Source organism: Parasteatoda tepidariorum, chromosome 5 (assembly GCF_982258835.1).
Source record: "Parasteatoda tepidariorum strain Cologne lab strain chromosome 5, Ptep-v5.0, whole genome shotgun sequence".
NCBI lineage: Eukaryota > Metazoa > Arthropoda > Arachnida > Araneae > Theridiidae > Parasteatoda > Parasteatoda tepidariorum.
In genome coordinates this window covers 7,086,453-7,110,279 of record NC_141759.1, presented here as the reverse complement: position 1 = coordinate 7,110,279, position 23,827 = coordinate 7,086,453, and the positions used below count along the sequence as shown (strand labels likewise).

Sequence of the window (23,827 nt, the reverse complement as noted above, 5' to 3'; positions counted from 1 at the left end):
GCTGAAATTGTATCAGTTAGTAAAAAAAGATTCAGTTTTTATCAGTTAGTAAAAAAAAACATTAATATCTTCTTAGAGCATACTTTCAGTTGATTTTCAGAAATAGCATGTAATGCTATGTCAGTTAATTATTGTAAAATTTGATTTTTTTTAGAATTTAAGTTCTACGTCTTTCAAAATTGATGCGTTTATACTACATTCATTTTTTTAAGATCCTTGTGATAAGAAACCCTGTTTGAATGGTGGAACTTGTCAACCAAATGGGAAAGACTATAAATGCACTTGTTTACCTCCCTTCAATGGAACAACATGTGAGATAAGTAAGTTTATTTTAACATTTGGATTTTTTATAATGCTGATACGAATTATTGAACCAATAAACTTTAACAATACAAAGCATTCCCTTTATTGTACAGGTCCGTGCGACAAGAATCCATGCCAAAATGGTGGGACGTGCAATGTGGAAAAAACAGGCTTTAACTGCAAGTGTGTGAATCCGTTTAAAGGAAATGTTTGCCAAATAGGTATATCATCATTTTATAATCATTACTCTGTCAGAAAAATTGGTCCGATGTCAAACCATGTTAATGGTGTATTGAACTATAACATCGTGCAAGTTTTCTACAATCGATATAAGGTGTTAAATTTAACCATTGGAATTGAGCAATTGTATCATGGAATCAAATTTAAAATGTTGTAATTTGCTCGATAGTCTAGTCAGTGTAGGAATTTTTTAAGGATACAGAAAAATTGAACGATATTAAGGGTTGAACAACCTTGGAAATTTACAAAATTAAACTTATTTAAGTCTATAAATCATGTAGTTTAATATTGCGCAACGCAATAACAGGTACAAAAATAGTCCACCAAGATTATTGAATTTGTATTAAACTATTCCTCACAGAAATTGACAGTTTCCCGGATTCAAAAGGCATTTAAGTTTCATTACTTTTCATTCAGTAGATGCCAGATATCAGGGCAAGTATTTGAAGTTAAAGATTATTGCAGTGATCGGTAAAAAATGTAAATAAATGATAAATGAATTAAAAGAGGACTCATTCGTTCGTTCGTAAACTCTATAAATATTTTTCTTATGTGGCACCTTGAAATTGAACATTTCTCTATCTATTGGCAACATTATAGTTATTATTCAATTTGTTAGGTTGTTAGTAATTTAAGTAGAGTAAGAAAATTAGTTTTACCTTAAGTAATTATCCAGATTAATTTAATTGTTGGTTTATTGAGTTAGTTTCAGTAATAATTTAAGTTATGTTGAACAGTTTGTTGTATGCAAAATATTTCTTAGAATATTTCTGCGTGTGTGTGTCTTTTAAATTAAAAATTCAGTTATGAAGTAATTATTTAGAGTTATTTCTAATAACCAAAATGGCTGTTGAAATTTTAAACATTAAAATGGGGTATGGTGTAGTAGACTGTTATACCTATTATTGGTGACAGAGGTTTGCTTTTTTGAGCAATATCATATATACATTATACGATACTCTAGTTATGGATAGAGAGGTGAGTGATGAAGTAGTATAAAACATGTAACAGAGAATTGTGGTGATTTTTTTTACCCTATCTCCTGTCAGATATGGAAATAGTTTTCATACTTCTGCGGTTAACTATGATGAGATATCTCAAATTCATGCTTATGGTAGTTTGTGCAATTTAATGACTGCAAAACAGATTTTAAAATACTACTACATAAAGAATTTTAACAAAAACTTGGACATCTCTCGATAGTACTTAAAATTGAAATCAAAGCACTTCCGAAAGCAAAGTAAAGAAACCTCAAAGTAAAAAAAAAAACCTCATTCAGCAGCTAGACAGTGGAAAAGTTTGGTTAATTCACTATTTAAAACTAATTGGGGGATGGGTTGAAGAATTAGAATAGTTAAATATAGTTGGGCTGTGCATTAAATTTAGTTTCAATTAAAGTTTACATGTTGTACAGAAGTAAAAAAAAATGAACCTAATGATTGGATCTTCACGTTCAATATTAATGATGCGAGGGGATAATCTCACGTGTGCTAATTTTTTAGAGCTGGAGATATTTTAAGTAACGAAATCAAACACTAAAACGTACTTTCTTTGAATTAAAAAACCTTTGTTTGTCAGAACTCTAAAATATAGGGCGTAGCCACAATCTGGGAAATAGTTTACCCATAGTTTGATCAAGAGAGCAGTCAAAACTTTGAATCAAATACGTTAGAAAAAAAAGTATATTTATTAAAAAAAAAAGTACGTTTTTGTGTCTGATTTCGTAAGCTAAAATATCATTTGCAGTATACAATTAGCATATTTGAAGCTACCCCCTCGTACCATTAAGATTGTGTCCTAAATCGTGAAGATCCGAACATTGGATCAACAGACATTCAGAGTGGCCCTTCTTAGCTTTAGAACACGATATATGAAAAAGTTAAAAGTTGACCAAGATTTTCACCATTAGGGCTGGTTTCATAATAAAAACCTTTTTTTAGCTGTCACTAGAGGAGAGTTCAATAATTTCAAGAAGGAACATAATATTCAACGCAACAACCCTTTCTTCTGCTTGACTGCAATTATTCCGCGTTTCTTTTAAAATCTATGACACACGTGCCACAAATGAGAAAATATGCAATAGATTTATCATGTATATTTATTCACAGATCCTTGCACAAATAAACCATGCCGAGATAGAGGTACCTGCAGGGTTCTTGGGAACTCATTTAATTGCACCTGTGAAAAACCTTTTTCAGGAAACACTTGCGAAATTGGTGAGTAGGAAGTTATTTCTCTTTTAAGTATTTAGCCGCCATTTTAATTGTTTTTTATAATTTCCTTATTCTAAATGATAAAATGTTTTCGTATTTTGTTTTCTAATAGTTTGAAAAGCATATTCTTTTAATCTTGTTCCAGTTTATGCAAATCCATATTAATGTGTGAAAGGATTATATGTGATATACATGTGCAGAAAGGATTTGAGTGTGCAGAAAGGACATGTGCAGAAAGGATTCATTTCACCAATTAATGCTTCAGTTTTTTATACATATATTATCATGTTAAAAACACAACCTTTATAGACTTGTTCCCCTTTTTTTTAAAGAAAAAGTACATAGATGCCAACTTGCTCCGGACAGCAAATATATATTTTAAAGTGGTAGTTTATCAATCGTGATTTTTGGTTTAATAAATTCAATTTAGTAAATTTTTATCCACCACTATTTCTAAATAATTCGTAGGTTTATATAATTCACTATTTCCTAGTGATTATGTCGTATAGTACGCCATACAAAGCAAGCAATAATAGTCAAATATTTGCAAATTATTTATTTAAATTTTAAAATTATTTTGGCATGTCTGGAGCAGTTGGCATCTCTGAGTCTTTTTTGGCATCAATGACTTTGTAAAATCTCATTTTTGAAATCGGCTTGCCAGTCAGTACAATTGTTTCCGTATGATTGTTCTTTATTTTAAATTATATAAATTATTACACCTGACCAATTTTTTTCAGACCCTTGCACTGTTGGTCCTTGCAAGAATGGTGGCACATGCAGCCTTTATGGCATTAATTTTAAATGCCAATGCAAATCTCCCTATTTTGGAGAAACATGCACGAAAGGTAAGTAACGCTGCTTTTATCTGAAAATGTATTTTTTAAATGTTAAATAAAAAGAAAAACCGCCAGTGTTTAATGATTTGTTTTAACTTATTCCAGATCCTTGCACGAGCAATCCATGTCTTAACGGTGGCTCTTGTACATTTGATAAGAATGGCTTCTACAAGTGCGCATGTAAACTTCCTTATTCTGGAAAGAATTGTGAAACAGGTAAAGCACAAAACAATTATTCTGGTTTTAAAAAATGAATGAAAGTTTAATCCGTTCATTACAAGCGCCGTATTTGTCCGGCACTCATGAGATGAACTGTGTGTACAAAGCACCGTATTGCATGAGGGCCGTATTTAGTCAGAGTGATACTGTTTGATAACTAATAATATTACTAACAATATATTTTTAAAGAACTTAGTAAGTATGTTGCATTTTTATTTATAATGCTTACAAAATCTCCAAATATAGTTATATAATCTTTAAATAATAAAACCCAAATATCAACTTACTGAAATGCAATGTGAACACTTCACGGCACGATTTACCGTTCAGTGGCGTTGCTTGCTATAATAAATTGCCACAACTGAAAGGTTAACAAAGTAAAAAGAAAAAAAAACTTAATAAATAATACTGGGCTGAAAGTAAGACGGAAAAGAGAAAAAACGGCGGATAGAAATATTTAATTGACTTTCGTGCGGCGTAAGACAAGCTTACAATTCTTTAACGTGTGAACAGAAAAAACGAAGAGTCATTAGATACGCTATAACCAGGGTTGAAAGCCTATATATACCGAGACGGAAAAGAGCAAAAACTAGTACGAAAGTCATTTTTGTCGAGGAACATTACATTTCTGTAACTGCCAAGAGAAGAGAATCAAGTTACTTTTTCTAAAAACTGGTTCAAACTGAACTGGTTTTACTACCAGCTCCTCCATTTTTTTCGTCTCGCTTTCACCGATAGTTATAACTGTTAAAAAAAAAGAAAAGAAAAAAACATCGGCAGTCATGGATATTTTACTTTTTCGAAAACAGGAAATAATTATAACTTCGATAGGCATGGATAATTTAATTATTGCTTGTTTAGGAGAAGTAAAATATCCATGACTACTGTGATGCCACAATTGGCATTACATGTATCTTACCTTTTGAAATATCGTTAATTAATTAAACTTATTTTTCTAATCATATTAATCGAATTATATTTAAATTAAATCAATAAGTTAATAATTATTGAAGCTAGCATAAAATACTTTAGTCTTTTCTTATCAATTAATGTAACGGCTAACTTTTTATTTCAATGCTAATGTAGACTAATTAGTTCACTGTTTGTCACACTTAATCGAAGACAAACATCTATTTATAACTCATTATTATTAATGTTTTACTGCAAATATGTTTCAGTTACAGGGTTATAATAATTCTCTCAGTCTTGTTGGGGATTCGCGATCGCCTAGGTATTTTCAAACCTAATATTTATTATGCGGGGTAGGCTTTATTTTGGCTATGTTATATTTCTATAACTTGTTAATTTGGGTTATTATTTGTCTATTATAAATATGCCATTTTTAATATGCTAATTCTAACTTAAATAAATCAAATTTTTACTTAAACGATTTAATTTATTTTTCTGGAGACAATATTTCAAATATGGCGTCATCATAACTACCGACATCATAACAATCGACTTTTTTTTAAAACTAAGAATTGAATTGAATGTAGGGTTTAACGACTTCGTGCCATTAAACCCGACTCAATTCTTAGAATTTTTTTTTTTTAAACATTGGTAGTCACATGAATATTTTACTTTTTTCATAACAAGCAATAATGAGAAGATATTTCATACCGGTTTTTACACTTTTTCCCGCCTTTCACAATCCAAAAATTAAATAGATCAAAGGTTTTACCGTCAGTTTAGATATGCAAATAAACTATTCAGGAAAATCCAAAAAAAAATTTAGTTGCAATGACAAATGTGTTTTTTTTTTCCATTTAAGCTTTATATATATGGTAAGTAATCATTACTGTATGGTCAGGTCCTAAACCAAGTCCGCGTATTAATCAAGGCTGAATGATGATTTGGTATTGCTTTTTCTTTTACCTTAAAGAATCTATAATGAGCGATTATCCCTTTCTACTTTGTTTGAATTTATGAATGAGAGTGGTATTTTTCAGTCATATTATCCAAACCCAATGTACCCTTGATTTAATTTTATTTACAGAACCATGTAAGCCTAATCCTTGTCAAAATGGGGGAATTTGTAAGGAAGTTGGTACAAAATTTGGATGTGAATGCAAAGATCATTATGAAGGTGATAAATGTGATTTAGGTAAGTAAATGTATATGTTTAACTTACCTACAATTAGTTTGGATATTAAGATTTCAATTTAAAGTTATAAGGCTGACGCTAAAAAAACAAGAAAAAGAAGAAAAAAAAATCTTTGTGTTAACCACTCTCAAAGTTCAAATCCGTAGACTTGATTCGAATTCAACCCAGAAAACAAGGTTTTCTGTATCTATGCTATCATTAATTTTTAATGCTCAATTCCAAATTTCTACTGCAATTAATGTAAATATCGCAGATTAAGCATGTATTTCATGTTTTTGAATCACGATTTTGTGCATATATGCTATCATTAATTTTTAATACTCAATTTCAAATTTCTACTGCAATTAATGTAAATATCACAGATTAAGTTCGTATTTCATGTGTATCCATCTAATCATGGCTGTATTCATTTTTCAATGGCAATTAATGTAAATCTCTGATCAAGTTTGTACATACTTCTAATCATGGTTACTTTATTATAATGTTACCACATTGTTGCATTATTCAAAATGTTTTATTCACTGTATATAATTTTCATGATGAATGGGGTAGGGGCCGCTGCACGGCCTAGGCACCCAGTTTTTTTAAACAAAGAACGAAAGAAAACAAGGGAACATTGGAACGAACTAGCTTAGGTGGAGATTATTTGCATGGAATGGAACCAACCCACATTTATAATACACGGGGTTGAAGACCACGAAAATCACCACTGAGGACATTCGAATACAAAACTTAAGATAAATGCAGTACTGCAGCGAAATAAATGCGTGAACTTAAGTTCTTTTATTACAGAAAAAATATTAATGTATGCAATAATAACATTCGACAAAGTGGACCTTGTAGTCAATGTAACACAGTTAAAAAGTTCTAATGACAGTTCTAAAGAAAATGTTTAAAAAAATTAGGTCAGCAAGTATCGCAAATTTTAGTGTGTAAAGTTATTAAATATGGCTATTTATGTCCCGGAAAAGGTCGTAGTAAAACTATCTTATAAGTAACTTTTTAACTAGAAATAAAGATATCATAACATAAGTACTAAATTGTTTCCTATGGTAGGAAATAACTGTTAAGAAATTCTGCGAATCTCGGTTTTCGCATATGCAATTTAGAAATGAAATGGTATAACTGAATGCCTTCACACCGTTTTTATAGGTATTATGCTACTATTATGTTTAACCATTTTACGAAAGAGCCATTTAAAAGAAAATCTCTTAAAAATTAGAAAGTGGCAATGTCTAAAAATTTGTTTAATTTACGTATATGATTGGTTTGTCAAATTGTCACTACAAATTCACTTCTCAAATATATATGATGCATTTCTCTCAATAACTATTAAACAAAGCCATAAGGCCTCAAACGTCCAGTTCCATTACAACGAACGAACAATTACTATTAAAATAGAATTTGGGTTTATGCGTACAACTGGTTCACTTTTTAAATAATTTGCGCAGACTAGTTATAAAAAACCATGCGGAGGCTTCCTGATATAGGAGGTGAGAGTTATGTCTGACTAAATGAGTTCCATTGACAGAACCGAAAACCACTACCCTTTTTTGGAAAATAAAAAAAAACTATTGAGTGGTAGCCATTTAAAATTCAAAGCTTTCAGAACTTTTCATAATTTTACCAACATTTTAAAAGCTTTACCACTGATATGTTGGAGTCCTAGTCATAGTGCTTTGATTTTATTGGGCACCTAGGCCACGAAGCGGCCCCTATCCCATTCATCTGGAATTTTAGAACAGTTTTGGTTGAGCAATGAGGTAAGCAGGCAATGGAGTTGCTTTTATGAATGTTTCAAGCTCTTTGCTTGAATAACTAAAAAGGAATCAAAAATAAATTGAGCAGCTTGCTCTAAACTGTGTTTGTTTGATTTTGAAGTTGTTCAGAATTGTAGCAGCATGAGTAAACGTTATTTTCAGAAAGGTTGATGAAGTTATTTGTTTTGATAGTTATGATATGAGGCGTCGGAGGTGAAATGTGCAGCTATTGGTCTGTAGTTTTTATCTTTGATATAATTTTCAAATTTAAAGATTTCATTAAAATTTGCTGTTTTACATTCTATGGCTTTATCGAAAAAATCTGCGTTTAGCTTGTATATATGCTGTGATAGAGTTGGTATTTTGAGGTCTGCATGTATATTGGTATTCCGGATGAACCATCTTGCACAGGTCATTTTTCTAAGGATCTTGTTTTTGCATTGGTTTAATTTCTTCAGTAGATGTTGAGGTATCGTTGTCCAGGCAGGTGAGGCAAAGGTAAGTATTGGGCGGATCATTGCTGTATATAGTAGCTTCTTTAGTTTAAGTGACTTATTCTGATTATATATTAATGGTTATATGGCTATTATTGCTGCATTTGCTTTATCTATTGTGCTTTTGATGTGATCATTCCAGTTGAGTTTGCTATTGATTATAAGGCCAAGATAATTTGCTTTTTTAACTATTGGTATTGGTATGTTGAACATTTTTGGTTGAAGTTGTGGAAGTATTTTAATTCTTCTTTTTTGTATAATTAATATTTGTGATTTTCCAGCATTTACTGCAGTTTTCCATTTTAAGCACCAGTCTTCTATTTCGTCTATATGGTCTTGTAGTTTTTGAAGAGAATGATTTGGGTTTCCGGATTTAATAATAATACCGGTATCGTCTGCGTAATAGGCTGTTATGCTGTTATAATCGGCTTTGTTTATAGGAAAATCATGAGTGTATAATATGTATAATATCGGTCCCAGAATGCTGCCCTGTGGTACTCCGGCTGTGATGTTTCTCTTTGTGGATTTTTTGTTTTTGATGGTGATTTGAAATGTTCTATTAAAAAGATAGCAGGATAGGAGTTTGATTATGCCGGGTGGAAAATTCAGCTGTATGAGTTTATATATTGTACCAGTGTGCCATACTTTATCAAATGCTTTGGATATGTCGATCATCAGGAAGGCTATTGTTTTTTTATTTATGATTGCTCTGCCGGTATAGTCTATTATTCGGAGTAACTGTTTGGTGGTATCTAGTTTTTGTCGGAATCCATACTGTTCGTCGGGGAGGGCTGTAAGAAGTGGTTTTATTCTATTGTAGATGATTTTTTCGTATATTTTTCCAAGTATGTTAAGTAGACTGATTGGGCGATAACTCTCAGGGCAGCTTGGGTTCTTATTTTTCTTGAGAAATAGAATGACTGATGCGTTTTTCCAGATTTGTGGGTAGTAATTATGAGCAAGGCAGACATTAAAAATATGCGTGATTTTGCAGATGTAGTTGTTTGGTAATAGTTTTATCATCTTATTTTTTATCCAGTCCTCACCTGGAGCTTTATTGTTTTTCAGTTTTTGTATGATACAGCTAACTTCTTGATTATTGGTTGAATTTATTGTTTCTGGGATGAGGTGTTCAGTTTGAAAATTATTAACTTCTTTTGTGAGATATGTTGGAAACAAAGCGGCGTTGAATATGAGCTTTTAAATTATTTATATGCACTGGTGAGAAAATAGAATTTTTTATTTCTGTTACAGATCTTAGACATTTTTGCACTGTTGATTTTAAATCTGCTCTCATTTATCCATACAAGCTACAGTTTTCATAGAATTCAATTCTATGTCTCTAACAAGTATTTTAAAAAATTTACTGAAGTGACGAAATAGATTAATAATAAAGGGGAAAAAACTTTCTGCTGCCGATTTTAGATACTTTTGCACCTTCTGCTCTGCTGATTTCAAATCAGCTATCATTTATCCATAAAAGCTACAGTTTTCATGGAATTTACGTCTATGTTTCAAACAAGGAGTTTAAAATATTTACACCAGTGACTACTAAGTATACCCAATTTTCTACTACGTAGGGAGTGGTAGGAAGAAATCGATAATGCTTGATGCAATGCGTTTAAGTCCAAAAATTTTTTTTTGGTTTTAAGATGACTTCATTCTTAACTTACAACAGGGCTCATGCGATTCTTGAAAGACGCTAGTAGTTGTAGTATATTTAGGCTAATGCTCGAATATATTTCTTATTTTAATATTTCATTTCATCTTCAAGTGATTTAGTAAGCTTAACCCTTTTGAAGGCTGTGGTAAGTATACTTACCATGATATACGTTTTATCACTTTAATTTAGGTTTCCATTTTTCAATAACTTCAGCTTTCTTGAAGTGAGTTTGAATAAAATTGGTAACCATTTGTCACTTTTAAAAAACGTATAAAAATTATAAAATACATAATTCCTTTTGAAGTTTGTAGCATTTAAGGAATTTATTTTGTAAATAAACAGAAATAAAAGTCAGTAAGTTCCTAATAGGACATGTTAAATATATTTACCACCAAAAAAATGGCATTTTTGTAAACTAAATTAGTTGTTTTTTTTATATCAATTACTGTTCTTAAAACAATTTCAATTCCAGAAATGCTTTAATTTACCTTTACTAGAAATAAAGGGCCCATTAAAGGGTTAAACTTAAACTGTCTAAAATATCTGGGCACCTGAGTCAGCTTTGCGGCCCTTTTCTCATTCATTGATTTAGTAAGCTGGAATTTTCATGCATATATATACTTTCCTTGGAAAATCATTTTTAGTGGTAATTGCACAAAAATTAAAATATCAGCACATGTTTTATTTTCGTTATCACTTTTTAAAATTTTCTAGGCCCGCGGAAGCTCAGTACTAATTATTATTGTTTCTATTAGTTTATTCTTCAACTTTTAAAGCAAACATTAACCCAAAGATTATTGTTTTCTTACCATTTAAAACCGATTACATAAAAGATTTACCACTTTTTACCGCTATCTAGATAGGGTGGGCAGAGAGAAAAATGTCGAGAATCAATTCTAAAATAAGTTTCTAAAATAAGTTCTAAATAAAAAATCATTAAATAAAACTAATTTACCACCTCGAATTGATTCGACATACTCAAACTGAGCCATTTTGTTTGCATGTAAATCTTGGAGCCAACCTTAAAAAGTGATAAAGATAGTGATGTTATCTCTTCCCTCTTTTACAAACAAAACTGGAAATTCAACTCTTTATCAACCCATACCCAATATAACAGGTGCTCATAAAAGAAAATTTTTTTGTTTTGTTAATTTTTAATACTTTTTATCCCTGTACTGATTCACTCTTACTCTTTCACTTATTTTACACTACAATATTTTAAATCGTTAATTTTTTAACTGGAATTTTTAAATTTTTCTCATTATTTTAGAATAATTTAAGTCAAAATAAGTGAAAATATTATATTTCGCATTTTAATAATTTATGATTGAGAAGTACAAAATGAAACACCGTTGTTTTTCCTGCATTAAAATTTTCTAAACATGACGCTTCCAACCAATTTTCAAATGTGCACTTTTTTAGAGCTAAATTAAGAAAAACAATTATTCATTATTGAAATTACAAAATTAATTATTGATGTACTTTTGAGTAAGAATTATTGATACAATTTTATAAAAAAAACTTTCGAATAACGCTTTTAAAAAAAATGCACAAGTTTTTTCCTGATGATGTAAACAAATTTTTAGTAACTATTCGAGTATTTTTTAAAGTTAAAAAATAACTAAATATATTTTTGCTTATAATTAGAGTGTCAGAAAAAAATAATTTAAAACGGACACCACTCTCCAATCTCCGTCAAAAGATTATTAATATGCTACCTTTGTAATTTTTCGCCTACACTTTACGACGACGACAAATGAATCAACTGCAACAAAAGCATTCATTAAAAAAAAAAAAAAAAAAAATGAAAGCATTGCTTTATAAAACTGAAGTGCCACGATTAGCTCTTTTTTTATTATTTTGTAAAACTTTATGAAATAAAGTATTCTATATCTTTTATTCGACTTATTTTTATACGATTCTAAATAGAAATATTTGTGCGTAAACATCTTGGCCTAACCATTAAAAAAAGCATCAAAAATAGATTTGTTTGAAATTATAACAATTTTAAGCAATATTAATTAAAAGCAATATTATTTGAATAATATTGCTTTTAAGCGTATTCAATGTCGCAGTTGATTATTGTTAGAAATATAAAATAATTACAAAATTTTTTTATCAGATTCTAATACTTTCACTTCAGATAACTCAAAAAGGAAATTGATTTAACTATGCTAAAATGGTGAAGGATTAATTATGGAAAACTGATTTAATTATTCATAGTTGCAATTTAAAGTTTTCCACACATGAAAATCTTACTCTAAGTGTAATAGAAAGAACAATTTGTCTATTTAGAATAAAATATTATTCCTTATTAAAAATTAAAGAAAGCTGATATTTAATAAAAAAATAATTAATTTCTGCTAGTTTCGGACTGTAAGCAATCTAAACAATCAATAAAATAAAATTCTAATAAAAAATAATTAATTTCTGCAAGTTTTTGACTGTAAGCAATCTGAACAATCAATAAAATAAAATTCTCACGATATAATAAATTACCCAAAAGAGCTCAAAACGAATAGTCATGACTAGGACTGGGCGATATTAGAAATTATATATCGTGATGCATCGTCAGTTTTCCATCGCGATATAGTATTTTTGTATTTTGTATCGCGATATAGTATTATTTAATTTCATTTACTTGTAAGGCACAGAAAATCAGATTTCTATCAAAACTCCATACTCAAATTGATTTAAATCAATTTATAAATTTGAAGATATATATGTTTTGCTTAAGAAAGATATTAAATAAATTGACTACAATGTACAAATCTTGCTTAAAATATTTATTGAAAAAATGTGTGTAGATACAATATTTGCACCTCTTTATTGTTTATAAGGTATAAGCAGTCTTAATTTAAGTTAGATACTTTACTAAGCTTTTAACTAGAAATCAAAGATTCAAAAAGTCTTTCAATAGGATTCAAAGATTCAAAAGTCTTTCAATAGGATTCAAAGATTCAAAAGTCTTTTAAAACAATAGGTTCATGAATTTATTCGGAAATCAATTAGTTTAAGTGAATTAAATTTTGAAAAAAAAAAGTTTGAAGCTATAAAAAATAATTTTACTAAATGAGCCATAGCCAATTGAGCAAAATTGAAACTACATATGAAATTTTTATTTTGAAATAAAAATATATGAACATTTCCGAATGTTTAAATGATAAAAGATGCTCTGTTTTTTCGAACATTAGCCCAGTACTAAACACCCTCTCTGTCGCTTTTGAAACATCACTAATTTTTATTTACTATTATTATTTCACATAAATAATTAAGTTCGTTTGACTAGAGCAAGGTTCGAATTTTAAACTAAAAAGTAAACATAAGTTTTGTTATAATTTCTTAAAATTTTCGCTCCTTGAAAGATTTATCAGTTTAAAAATAAGAAGGGAATTTTATAAATATATCTAGTTAAAATTATTGAAAGAAAATTTAGAAAATTTTAAAAAAAAGCTTGTTAAAAAATTCATTATACGCTTAAAACAAAGTGTTAAAAACTTTGTTTATTTTTAAAAAACGCGTTTTTTACAAATCAATGTTTTCTTGTACTATTTTGCTTAAATAATTACATAATTATTAATTTCGATCGCAATCTTCAAATTCTAAATGAAAAAGTAAACGCAAGTTTTGCTACATTTTCTAAAAATGATCACGAAAATAGCGAAAGATTTCTTAATTTAAAAATAAATCAAATTGAAATTTATCATTATATTTACCCAACAGTATAGAAAGAAAATTAAAAAAAATAAGTTCGTTAAAAAATATTTGTATGTTTAAAACAAAGTCCTAAATAAAGTTAAAAAAACGCTTTTAAAACACCATTTTTTTATTATTATTATATCACATAAATAATTAAATCAAATTGAATAATGACCGAATTATGAACGAAAAACAAAGTAAAGTTTAATTTCTTAAAAATAAAAACAAAAGAATTGTGATATTTGATAATATATTTTAATTAACTAATAATATTAAAAGAAAATTTTTAAAAAATTATCATACTCTCTAATAAAGTGCTAAATGATTAAATTATACAAGTATAATATTTTATACATATGTTAGCATATTTAGTACTACTTACTTAAGCCTCCATAAAATAACCTTTGGATAAACGAATATTATAATTCAATGCAATTTTTTTTATTTCATTTAAAATGTTCTCGAGATATTTTAAAATACGCATAAAGTTAAAGTACGTACAAGAGTTCAACCATATTTACGAGATAGCGATTACCTCCTTCTTTTAGGGATATCAAAAATCGAAATCCGTCAAAGAAAATGTATGTTTATTTAGAGAAAAAATGTTTTTGTGCTTGGTTTAGAAACTTAAAATATCGTCTACCCTTATTAATTAGCAAATTTGAGCTCACCCTTCAACCGAGCCATTTAGGTTGAGTCTTAAAATATTAAGATCCGACTATTCGACCAAAAGTAATTCAGGGTGGTCCGTTTTATTATGCACTGCACATATGCATATTTATTTTTATATATATTTAAATATAAATGCATTCTTGAAACTTAAAATAGGCGAGCAGTTTTTTAAAAATAATTAACGTGATCTCCACTGGCTACGCTCATGATTAACACAACAGAATTTTTAAGATTTTTTAAGGACCGTTTGCACTGAATGTGATTTTTTTCGGATGCGACAGAAATCCTCAAAACTCACTAATCACGTTGCCGCTCGCGTGCAAAAGTGCATCCAGTGAGGATGGCGTTGTAACGAATAGTAAGGATACTTTTAAGAATTTAAATTAAAGATAGATAAAATTCGTAAATTAATTTTCCTGCTGGATGTGAATAATTAAACATTCAGTTTTAAAATCGCTATAATTAAAAATGCACATTAAGGACACATTTTTTTAAACAAAATATAAGCCATGCAACCGTAAATTTGTTAAATTTATATATGTTATATTATATTTGTTGAATTATTAAATATATATATATATATATATATATATATATATATATATATATATATATATATATATATATATATATATATATATATATATATATAATAATTTAGTCCGCGTAAGACTATCTACCTTGCTAATGAATTGCCCACAATCAATAAATGCTCTTCATTTTGTTTTGTTTTAACAAGGGAAAAAGATAAAATAACTTATAATTTATGTAAATATTTAACCATTGCTGCCTTTGTGAATGTCTTTTTTTTTTAAAGAAAACAATCATATTTTGCGTTACACGTAAGGGGAAACCACGAAAATATCATTCAGATTGCTTGACGCTTAAAGAGTTCCTGCGAAATGCTCAGTAATCGTAATGAATTTTATGCAATAAATCATTTTTTAGCGTCTTTGACAGACAGCCAATTATTTCGGTGAATATAACGAGGTGCTCTTCATATTTTTTTGTAATTTTAAATTCATCCCAAAAATCAAAGTAACGCACAATTTAAATATCGGCGTAAAACAATGTTTCTAAAAGTTATAAAAATAATTTATTTTAACCAAGATTAAGTTTAAATTAAAATAATCAAATTTTGCGTTACACGCAAAGGAAAACCACGAAAATGTTATTCGGATTGCTTGGTGGTAATAGGATTTCAACTAAATGTTCATCCTTATCTCAATGAAATAATTTTTTATAAGCAACCATTTTTGATTATTATTTAGGCCTAGCCGTTGTGGCTCAGAAGATCAGGAGTCTTCTTGAGGTCAGGCTAACCGTGGGAGGTTTTCTTGGTTTTTCTCTCCATGTAACGCAAATGCTGGTTAGTTTCATCAAGAAGTCCTCCACGAAGGCAAATTTCTTTCAATTCCTGAACCAGGACTATCCTTGTCTTCTGGATTGAATTTAAAATTGAATTTACGGAGTTGAACATCAGTAGAAGTAAACACAAAATTAGGTCGGCTGTTCGACGACGGTTATAAAATTATGAAACAGATAATGTATCAATTTATTGAATATAAACGAAAAGCTCTTCTTTTTAACTCAACCAGTAAAACAAAATAAGCTACAATTTAAGTATCGAAATACAATTATATACTTATGAAAGCTATAAAAACAACTTATTTTAAATAAAATTAAATTATCAAATTTTGCGTAACATGCTAAAGAAAACTACAGAAATGTTTTTCAGATTGTTTTTATCGGTAATAGGCATTCCAGCCAAATATTTATTATCTAAAAGAAGTTATTTTTAAATAATCAAGTTTTTTTTCTTCCCATCCTTGATAGATGGTTTATCATCTTTGTGAATATAAGGAAACGTCATTATTTTTAATTCAACCCAGAAATCAAAATTACTCATAAGTTACTTGGAATACAATAATAATCATTAAAGTTATAAGAATAACTTATTTCAATTAAGACTAAATAAAAATAATCAAATTTTGCGTTACATGCAAGGAAAAACCACAAAAAAGTGTTTTAGATTCCTGAACGGTAATAAGATTCTAGCTAAATGTTCTTTATCGCAATGAAATTATTTTTTTAACCATTAATTTTTTTAATCATCCTTGACAGACAAATTGTCATCTTAGTGAATGTTGTGAGACACTTTTCTTATATTTTTAACTTTTAACACGACCCAAAAAATCAAAGTAACTTGCAGTTTAAGTATCAGAGTAATATAAAAGCTATTGTAGTAACCTATATATTATGACCTATATATAACCTATATATTAACTTATATATAATAGGATTTCTTCTCAATGTTTATTATAGCAATGAAATTATTTTTTAATAATCAATATTTTTTCATCATCCTGGATATATAGTCTATCATCTTAGTAAATGTTGTGAAATGCTGTTCTTATTTTTGTACTTTTTTCACTTTTTTGTACACAACGCAGATATCAAAATAACTTGTAATTGAAATAGAGGAGTAAAGTCACATTTTGAAAGACTTTTTGAATGAAAATAATTAGAATTACCATTAAGCATAAATGAAAGCCAGAAAAACGCTTTTTACAAACTAATTGAACGCTAACAGATAATAATGAGAATATATATCAGCAATTATCATCATTTTCCAATTTCTTGTGCATTATATGAAATTTAATGTTTTGGGCAGCTCGATTGCTCACTAAAATGTTATTTATTTTATTTATTTAATTTAATTTATTTATTTTTTGTAAGTACATAAATTGTGTTTTTTTTATTTCAAGTATTTGAATTTAGAAGAATGATATAAAGAATTAAATTTTAAGAACATATTAGTTACTTTTTTTTTTTAATTTTAAAGTTTACAAATTATAAATCTTTCAAAAATTCGAGATAAAAAATGTGTTATAAAATTTGCGAATTTTCCTATTTTTCTGCAAAGAGACAGAATGTTATGAATTAATATTAATCATTACAACTTATAAAAAAAGGACTAAATTACATTAAAGAACAGCTCACTCGAGGGCGTGGATATAGAGTAAAACTAGTTACTAGATCAGTGCTGTCAATACTAGTCACAACTGATCTAGTATTTCGATTTTTGGTTTCGATTTGTCGAGCATGCGCAGCTAATTCCTGTGTAAGAGGGAAGGTGTAGTTTACAAACATATCACTGGCGAGATTTTTGACTTTATATTGTTATGCCAAAAATCAATCTTATGTCAACCCCTGTACTTGTTTTCGATGTCAGTATACCTACCTTAGGAGTTCCTTTCATTCTGTAGGGGTGGGGGTAAAGACCACAGGTGGTATGTTCGGTGAAACACCCCTAGAACCTCCTAAAAATCCCTTGTGCATCCGAAAAATTCCGCTAGTTTCACTCTCCCACTAAAGGAAGAATTAATCAACTATGTGTCTCAAAACGTTGGGAAATCGGTTTTCCATTTGAGAGCCTTTATCGTCGTTGGCATCATAAAGATTTGGCGAGTAATCATCTACGGGAACAGGTGCGGTTTTTCAATAGAGCTCCTCCGCCCACCTCATCAATCATTCAGGTAGGGGAGAAACTTTTAGGCGAGATCTATAAAACAGCGTTAATTCAAAGTATAACTAAATAGTTTTATTTTGGTATTCAAAAATTATATAGCATTCAAAGTAATGGTGAAAAAAATAAATCAAACAATTACAAATCCTCCCACAAATAAACTGCTAAAGAATTACTTTGATTACCAGTTTCATCTTTTTACCATGATTGACGCGCTTTTATCTGGCACGTATTTGTGACAGTCGGCCCGAAAGGATTAATGGAAAATTCTTTTCAGCTTTTTACCATTTCTTTTGAATAAATCTAATTTTGATTTCTTCTATTAAAATTTTTTTCATGCATTTCAGTTTCTTAAGTTACACAAATAATATTTGAGTTTAAGATATATCTTTATTTCTTAAGCAGCATTTTAAACGTGACCTGTAACTAATTACGTGAAATCAGCTATATTATATATATATATATATATATATATATATATATATATATATATATATATATATATATATATATATATATATATATATATATATGTATATATATATATATATATATATATATATATATATATATTATATATATATATATATATATATATATATATATATATATATATATATATATATATATATATATATATATTATATATATATATATATATATATATATATATATATATATATATATATATATATATATATATAAATCTTTCATGAAAACTATTTTTGGTTTTTAACATTTTTTAAGAAAATATTTTACAATTTCTTATAATTTTTATTGTTTAGAATGTAATTGCGAAAATGGGCACTGCAAGAGAAATAAATCTGGACAGGTTGTCTGTGAATGTTTACCAGAATATGGAATGTATAAAGATAGGATTTGCAAAGGTATTTATTTGTGTTGTTATTATGCTGCTTAGCTTATATTAACTTCCATCTAAGTAAAATAAATAATAGATTTTTTTATGCCTTTAAAATATAAGCTATTTTACTACTTTTGTGAGTGTAAATTTTGCAGTTATTCTTACCGATTACCTATCGAAAAATGTTTTTAATTAATTATTAAGTAAACTATTAAGCAAAATAATTAAGTAAAAAAATGACCAGCTCCTCAAATTTAGATTAAAAATAAATTTTATCCAACACATGCATAATTGCGAAATTTTAATTTCGCCGAGGATAATTTTCTCTGGCGGTAGAAAAACGATTTTTTTTTTTTGATTAATGAACGGAAAATCTTTTTTATTTTGTAAAAAATTCAAAAAAGCAACATATAATCATTATGCACTTATATAAATATTAATCAATATGCAATGATGATTGAAATTTACAGCCACTTTATGGATTTACAACCACTTTAAATGCAAAATTGAAATTTTTCTCCGAATGCATATATCAGGGCTAATAAAATCACCGGATAATAAAATCAGCCGCGTTATAAAATCAAATCGGCAAGAACCGAATCATTACAATGTTAATACAAGTTAAAGACATCCTTTAATAAAATCAAAGCCGCAGCTTCAATTGCTTGACTTGAATGAAGTTTGGAGAAACCTATCTCACTCAACAAGGGGTTGAATTCTTATCTTACTTTTTAATGAATGAACCATAGAAGGGAGAGAAGTTTCTTTTGTTATCCATCTTAACAGAGAACATGAATAGATTTCCAAAAACTGTCTGTGCTCATGTTTCATATTATTTAAGCCGTTTGAGTAAATTATAGTTAAAGTTAGAGCACATATCATTTTTAAGTTTGTTTGATGTTAAATTTTATCAGCATGCTGAAAAGGAAGGATTTGAGTCTTAAAGATAAATTCGAAGTGTTGCAAAACTATGATAAGCTTCCTAAATGTAGTCAACGTGAAGCTTCAATTAAATTAGGGATTTCCCAAACTGCTCTTTTCTACATTCTGAAACAAAGGATAAATATTTCCGAGGAAATAAAAAAGAATGGAAATCTGTCAAGAAAGCGTGAACGTGAAGGAGAATCGGATTGATTGAATGTAGGGTTTAGTGGCACAAAGTCCAAATGAGGACATGCTGAGCCAGACAATACAGTAAAATTGTTCTAAAGCCTAAGTACATACAAAATTTAATTGTAGCACAATTGCAGGAGAATCAAAGGAAATTGAAATGGCTCTGTTAGAATGGTTTAAAAATGCACGTAGACGAAGAATTCCAATTTCCCGTAAAATTTTATTTCACAAAGCACAGGACTTTGATAACTTATTTGGTGATTCTGATTTTAAAGTTACAGATGGGTAGCTAACCCGATGGAAAGACCGCAACAACATTGTTTATCGTAAATTGCATGGTGAAAAGCAAGCTGCTGGTTTTAGCTCTGCCGCCGATTGGGTAAACGACGTGTGGCCAACACTCATCAAGGACTATAAACTAGAGCAAATTTTCAACACAGATGAAACAGGATTATTTTTCCGAGCACTTCCTGAACACACACTGCTGTTTAAAAAAGAATCGACTGGTGGATGCAAAAAAATGAAGGAAAGACTAACCGTGCAACATGACAGGAACTGTGAAAATAAAAACCTTTAGTGATAGGAAAGAGTTTATAACCTCGATGTTTTAAGGGAGTAAAACATCTGCCCACCAGTTATGCCAACAGCTATAACGCATGGAGGACTTCCAGTACCTTCAAAAAATTTCTTCTTGAATGGGACAAGGAGCCGAAAAACGAAAAGGTCGTCTTACTTTTAGACAATTGTTCTGCGCAGCCTGCTGATGAGGACTTGCGTTTGAAAAACATTAAATTAGGGATTTTGCCACCAAACACTACAGCTATTATTCGATCCCTTGATCAGGGAATAAGATCATTCAAGTTTCATTACAGAAAAATGGTTGTTCAAAAAATCATTAGTGACATAGACTGTGACAGCTCTTCGGAACTCTTAACTGCAAACAAACTGTCGAAATCCCTTACTATCTATGCATTTAATTCGTAACTCACATGGGACATTGTTTCAACCCAAACAATATCAAATTCCTTTAAAAAGTGTGAATTAAGCACTGGCGATGGAGCTGATAACTGCTTCGAAGAAATGATCAGCAATGAAGAAAATGAAATGGACAAGAATTTTCACGTTGCGTAGCTATTGACGATAACCTTCAAACATCAGGAGAAAAATCTGATTCTGAAATTGTTACAGACATCAAAAATTGTAAAGTTAGTTCCAATCAAGAAATGAAAGAATCAGACTCAGAAGATGAAATGAACTCATCAGTGCCATCTTCAAAATGGAAGTCAGAAAAGTATTTAATGTATTGCAGCAAGCTTTATAACAAACAGGAGGAAATATCGAAAACTATTAAAACTTCTATAAAGTTAATTTTAAATACTGCAACTCAAGCAACCATTGATCGGTTTTTCGCAAATATTTTCAAAATTTAATCTTACGTAGGATTTTACTTTATTAAAATAATTAAATTTGTTAAAATAAAGCATTAATGTTGTCATTATTTCTGCTTTTAAAGTGCGTGCATTTAGAATATATCTGAAAAATTTGATTTTTTTTCAAATGTTGTTTCTTAATAAAATGTTTTCTTAATAAAATCAGTCGCTTAATAAAATCAAAAGAGCATAAAACGAAAGTGATTTTAATAAACGGCGGGCATTGTATATGTAAAAAGTAAAATTAACATTAAGGGGTTCAAGCCTTAGATCGCATTCTTGACCAAATTATGACTGTCATATTTCCAAAATTAAGGCTACCACCTGCATTTTTGGGGGTCAGAAATCCCAACCGGACGAAAAAAAACATGTTAATTCAGAGAAAGTACGTCTTTGTGTCTAATTTCGTAACTTTGAATATCGTCTGCACTATTTATTTTGTATATTTGAGGTCACTAACCTCAAATCATTAAGAATAAATCCTAGATCGTGAAAATCCGATCGTTAGATCAAAGTTAATGAGGGAGGTCCATTTCTTTTTGCGCAGTGTACATCGAAAAAGATCAGTTGCTTATTGATTATGTATAGGCCCTACCGACTCCCATTAAGTTGAAGTTATTCTCACAAAAACACGATGCCCATTTGCATTGGATTCTATTACCATAGGAACACACATGATATTGATGTGGAAAACATACTGACCAGAAGGGGTTGCAAGAGAGTCCTAACTACCAACTTCCAGCTCACTTTTCAAGAAACGTATATCGATGTAAAATTAATTGTGATATGTGTGTCGTTATGTTTGAAAAATGTGCTATTGAAACGGAAACAAAACGAAAACGGAAGTAAGGTAATAGTAGATAATATATATATATATATATATATATATATATATATATATATATATTATCTACTATTACCTTACTTCCGTTTTCTTTTTGTTTCCGTTTTTGTTCGGTTTTGTTTTTATTGTGCTATGTTATAGTGATCATATTTAAAGCAGCTTTAGCGCTTAATATTATCTACTATCAGCTTACTTTCGTTTTCTTTTTTTTTCCGTTTTTAGTTCGTCTTCTAATTTCATGTGTTTAGGGCATTGCTCTTTCAGCCTAATTTTTGGATTTCAGCAGCAATAATAATTTGGCTCCTGCTAAAAATCAATTCAAAACGAGTAAATCCTGTTTTTTTTTTAAATAATTTTTTTAATTATCAAACTTTTTAATTACAAACTTTAAATTATCTTGTATTATATTATTACCTTGCGCGCATCCATTTTCGGGCCCACCCAAGGTAACTAACAAATTAGACGTGCTTCAGTTTTGCAGTAAGAACGTGCCATAAGATATCACTTTATTTATGCTTCTGTTTTCATACATTGTAATCTGGCAATCTTATTGCGAAAATATTATAAATCATTCTTGAAAGATTCCGGTACGCGTAAGTTCATTAAATTCGCTCCTCACTATTTCCTTTCGTGTACTGTTCTCTAATCTCTTTACATTTTATTTTCAGTTTTTTGCTTGATATATTTGTTTGTTTTTCCGTACATATTTTTTACTTAATGTGTTCCAATTTCGTTTAAATTTTTTGAGTGCTCCTCACACTGTTGTATTGATATATTTTGCTTTGGCTATATTAATGCAATATTAGAAAGCACTCCTTTTGCGGATATAATCGTGTGAGCTGATGAAGAGATTATATCTTTTCATTATTTTGTTTTCCAAAGTTTAATTTAATTTTTTTTTAAGGTATTAAAAATTATGTTCTTTTAAATACTTTTAAAAAATTATTGTTAATAATTTTCTTCTATTGTCATTATTTTTTTTATTTTTTTCCATATTTTCTCAATTTTTTAGCTTATATATATATATATATATATATATATATATATATATATATATATATATATATATATATATATATATATATATATATATTTATATATATATATATATATATATATATATATGAATGCAGCTTCAAGAATTCGAACCAGAAATTCTAACTTCAAAATTCGAACTGTTCAAAAATTGAAATAAATTAATAAAATAAATTATTTATCTACAAATTATTTATCTCTCATTAACGGTATTTATATATATATATATATATCCCCCTCAAATCCTGCTAGCTGCCTCACCGTGGCGTGGTACGTCGGGAGCTTAGCTCCTGGTAGGGCCACCCTAGGCGTGAAGGCCATTCCATTATGCCCAGCTAATGCTAGCAGGTGAAACTATGGAGCTAAATCAGTCTTCTACCTTTGGTGCTCCAGGTCATTTTAGGCCAACAGAAGCTGTAACACTTTCCCCTGTACCATGAGTCTAGTTCAATCCAGTTCTCATACTGCATCGCCTGTCGCGCAGGTTAATCAGAGGCGCGTTCCTGGTTTAAGCAGAGGGCCAGGTTCGACAAGTACGGGTTCCTCCACCGCATAGTTGGTATTTCAGAAAACGACCTGGAAGTGCTTTGCTTTTTGAGGGACCTAGAAGCCAGCAGACTTGTTTATCTCGCTTTGCAAGTGGTCACTTGAGGTGTCTCTCGTATGTTCAGGGGCAAAAGACTTTTGGACTTTGCACTAAATGTAGGACTGCTCAGGCTTCGCCCGAGCATATTCTAAACTGTATCGATTTTAAGATCGACGAGGTTTTTTCAAAACCTCATCTGTTTTTAGACTTCCTGGACATTTT

At 29.3% G+C, this 23,827-nt stretch overlaps 1 protein-coding gene across 18 annotated transcripts in view; it reads left to right on the top strand.

Moving 5' to 3' along the window:
- Positions 1 to 23,827, top strand: part of LOC147808529 (uncharacterized) — a 148,845-nt gene that overhangs the window by 46,214 nt on the left and 78,804 nt on the right. For all 18 annotated transcript variants that reach the window (XM_087163294.1, XM_087163283.1, XM_087163298.1 and 15 more), the window contains 7 exons: positions 213 to 320; positions 417 to 524; positions 2,652 to 2,759; positions 3,497 to 3,604; positions 3,701 to 3,811; positions 5,811 to 5,918; positions 18,521 to 18,622. In XM_087163294.1, the coding sequence (XP_087019420.1) occupies positions 213 to 320; positions 417 to 524; positions 2,652 to 2,759; positions 3,497 to 3,604; positions 3,701 to 3,811; positions 5,811 to 5,918; positions 18,521 to 18,622 (753 nt within the window). The remainder of the gene's footprint in view (positions 1 to 212; positions 321 to 416; positions 525 to 2,651; positions 2,760 to 3,496; positions 3,605 to 3,700; positions 3,812 to 5,810; positions 5,919 to 18,520; positions 18,623 to 23,827) is intronic.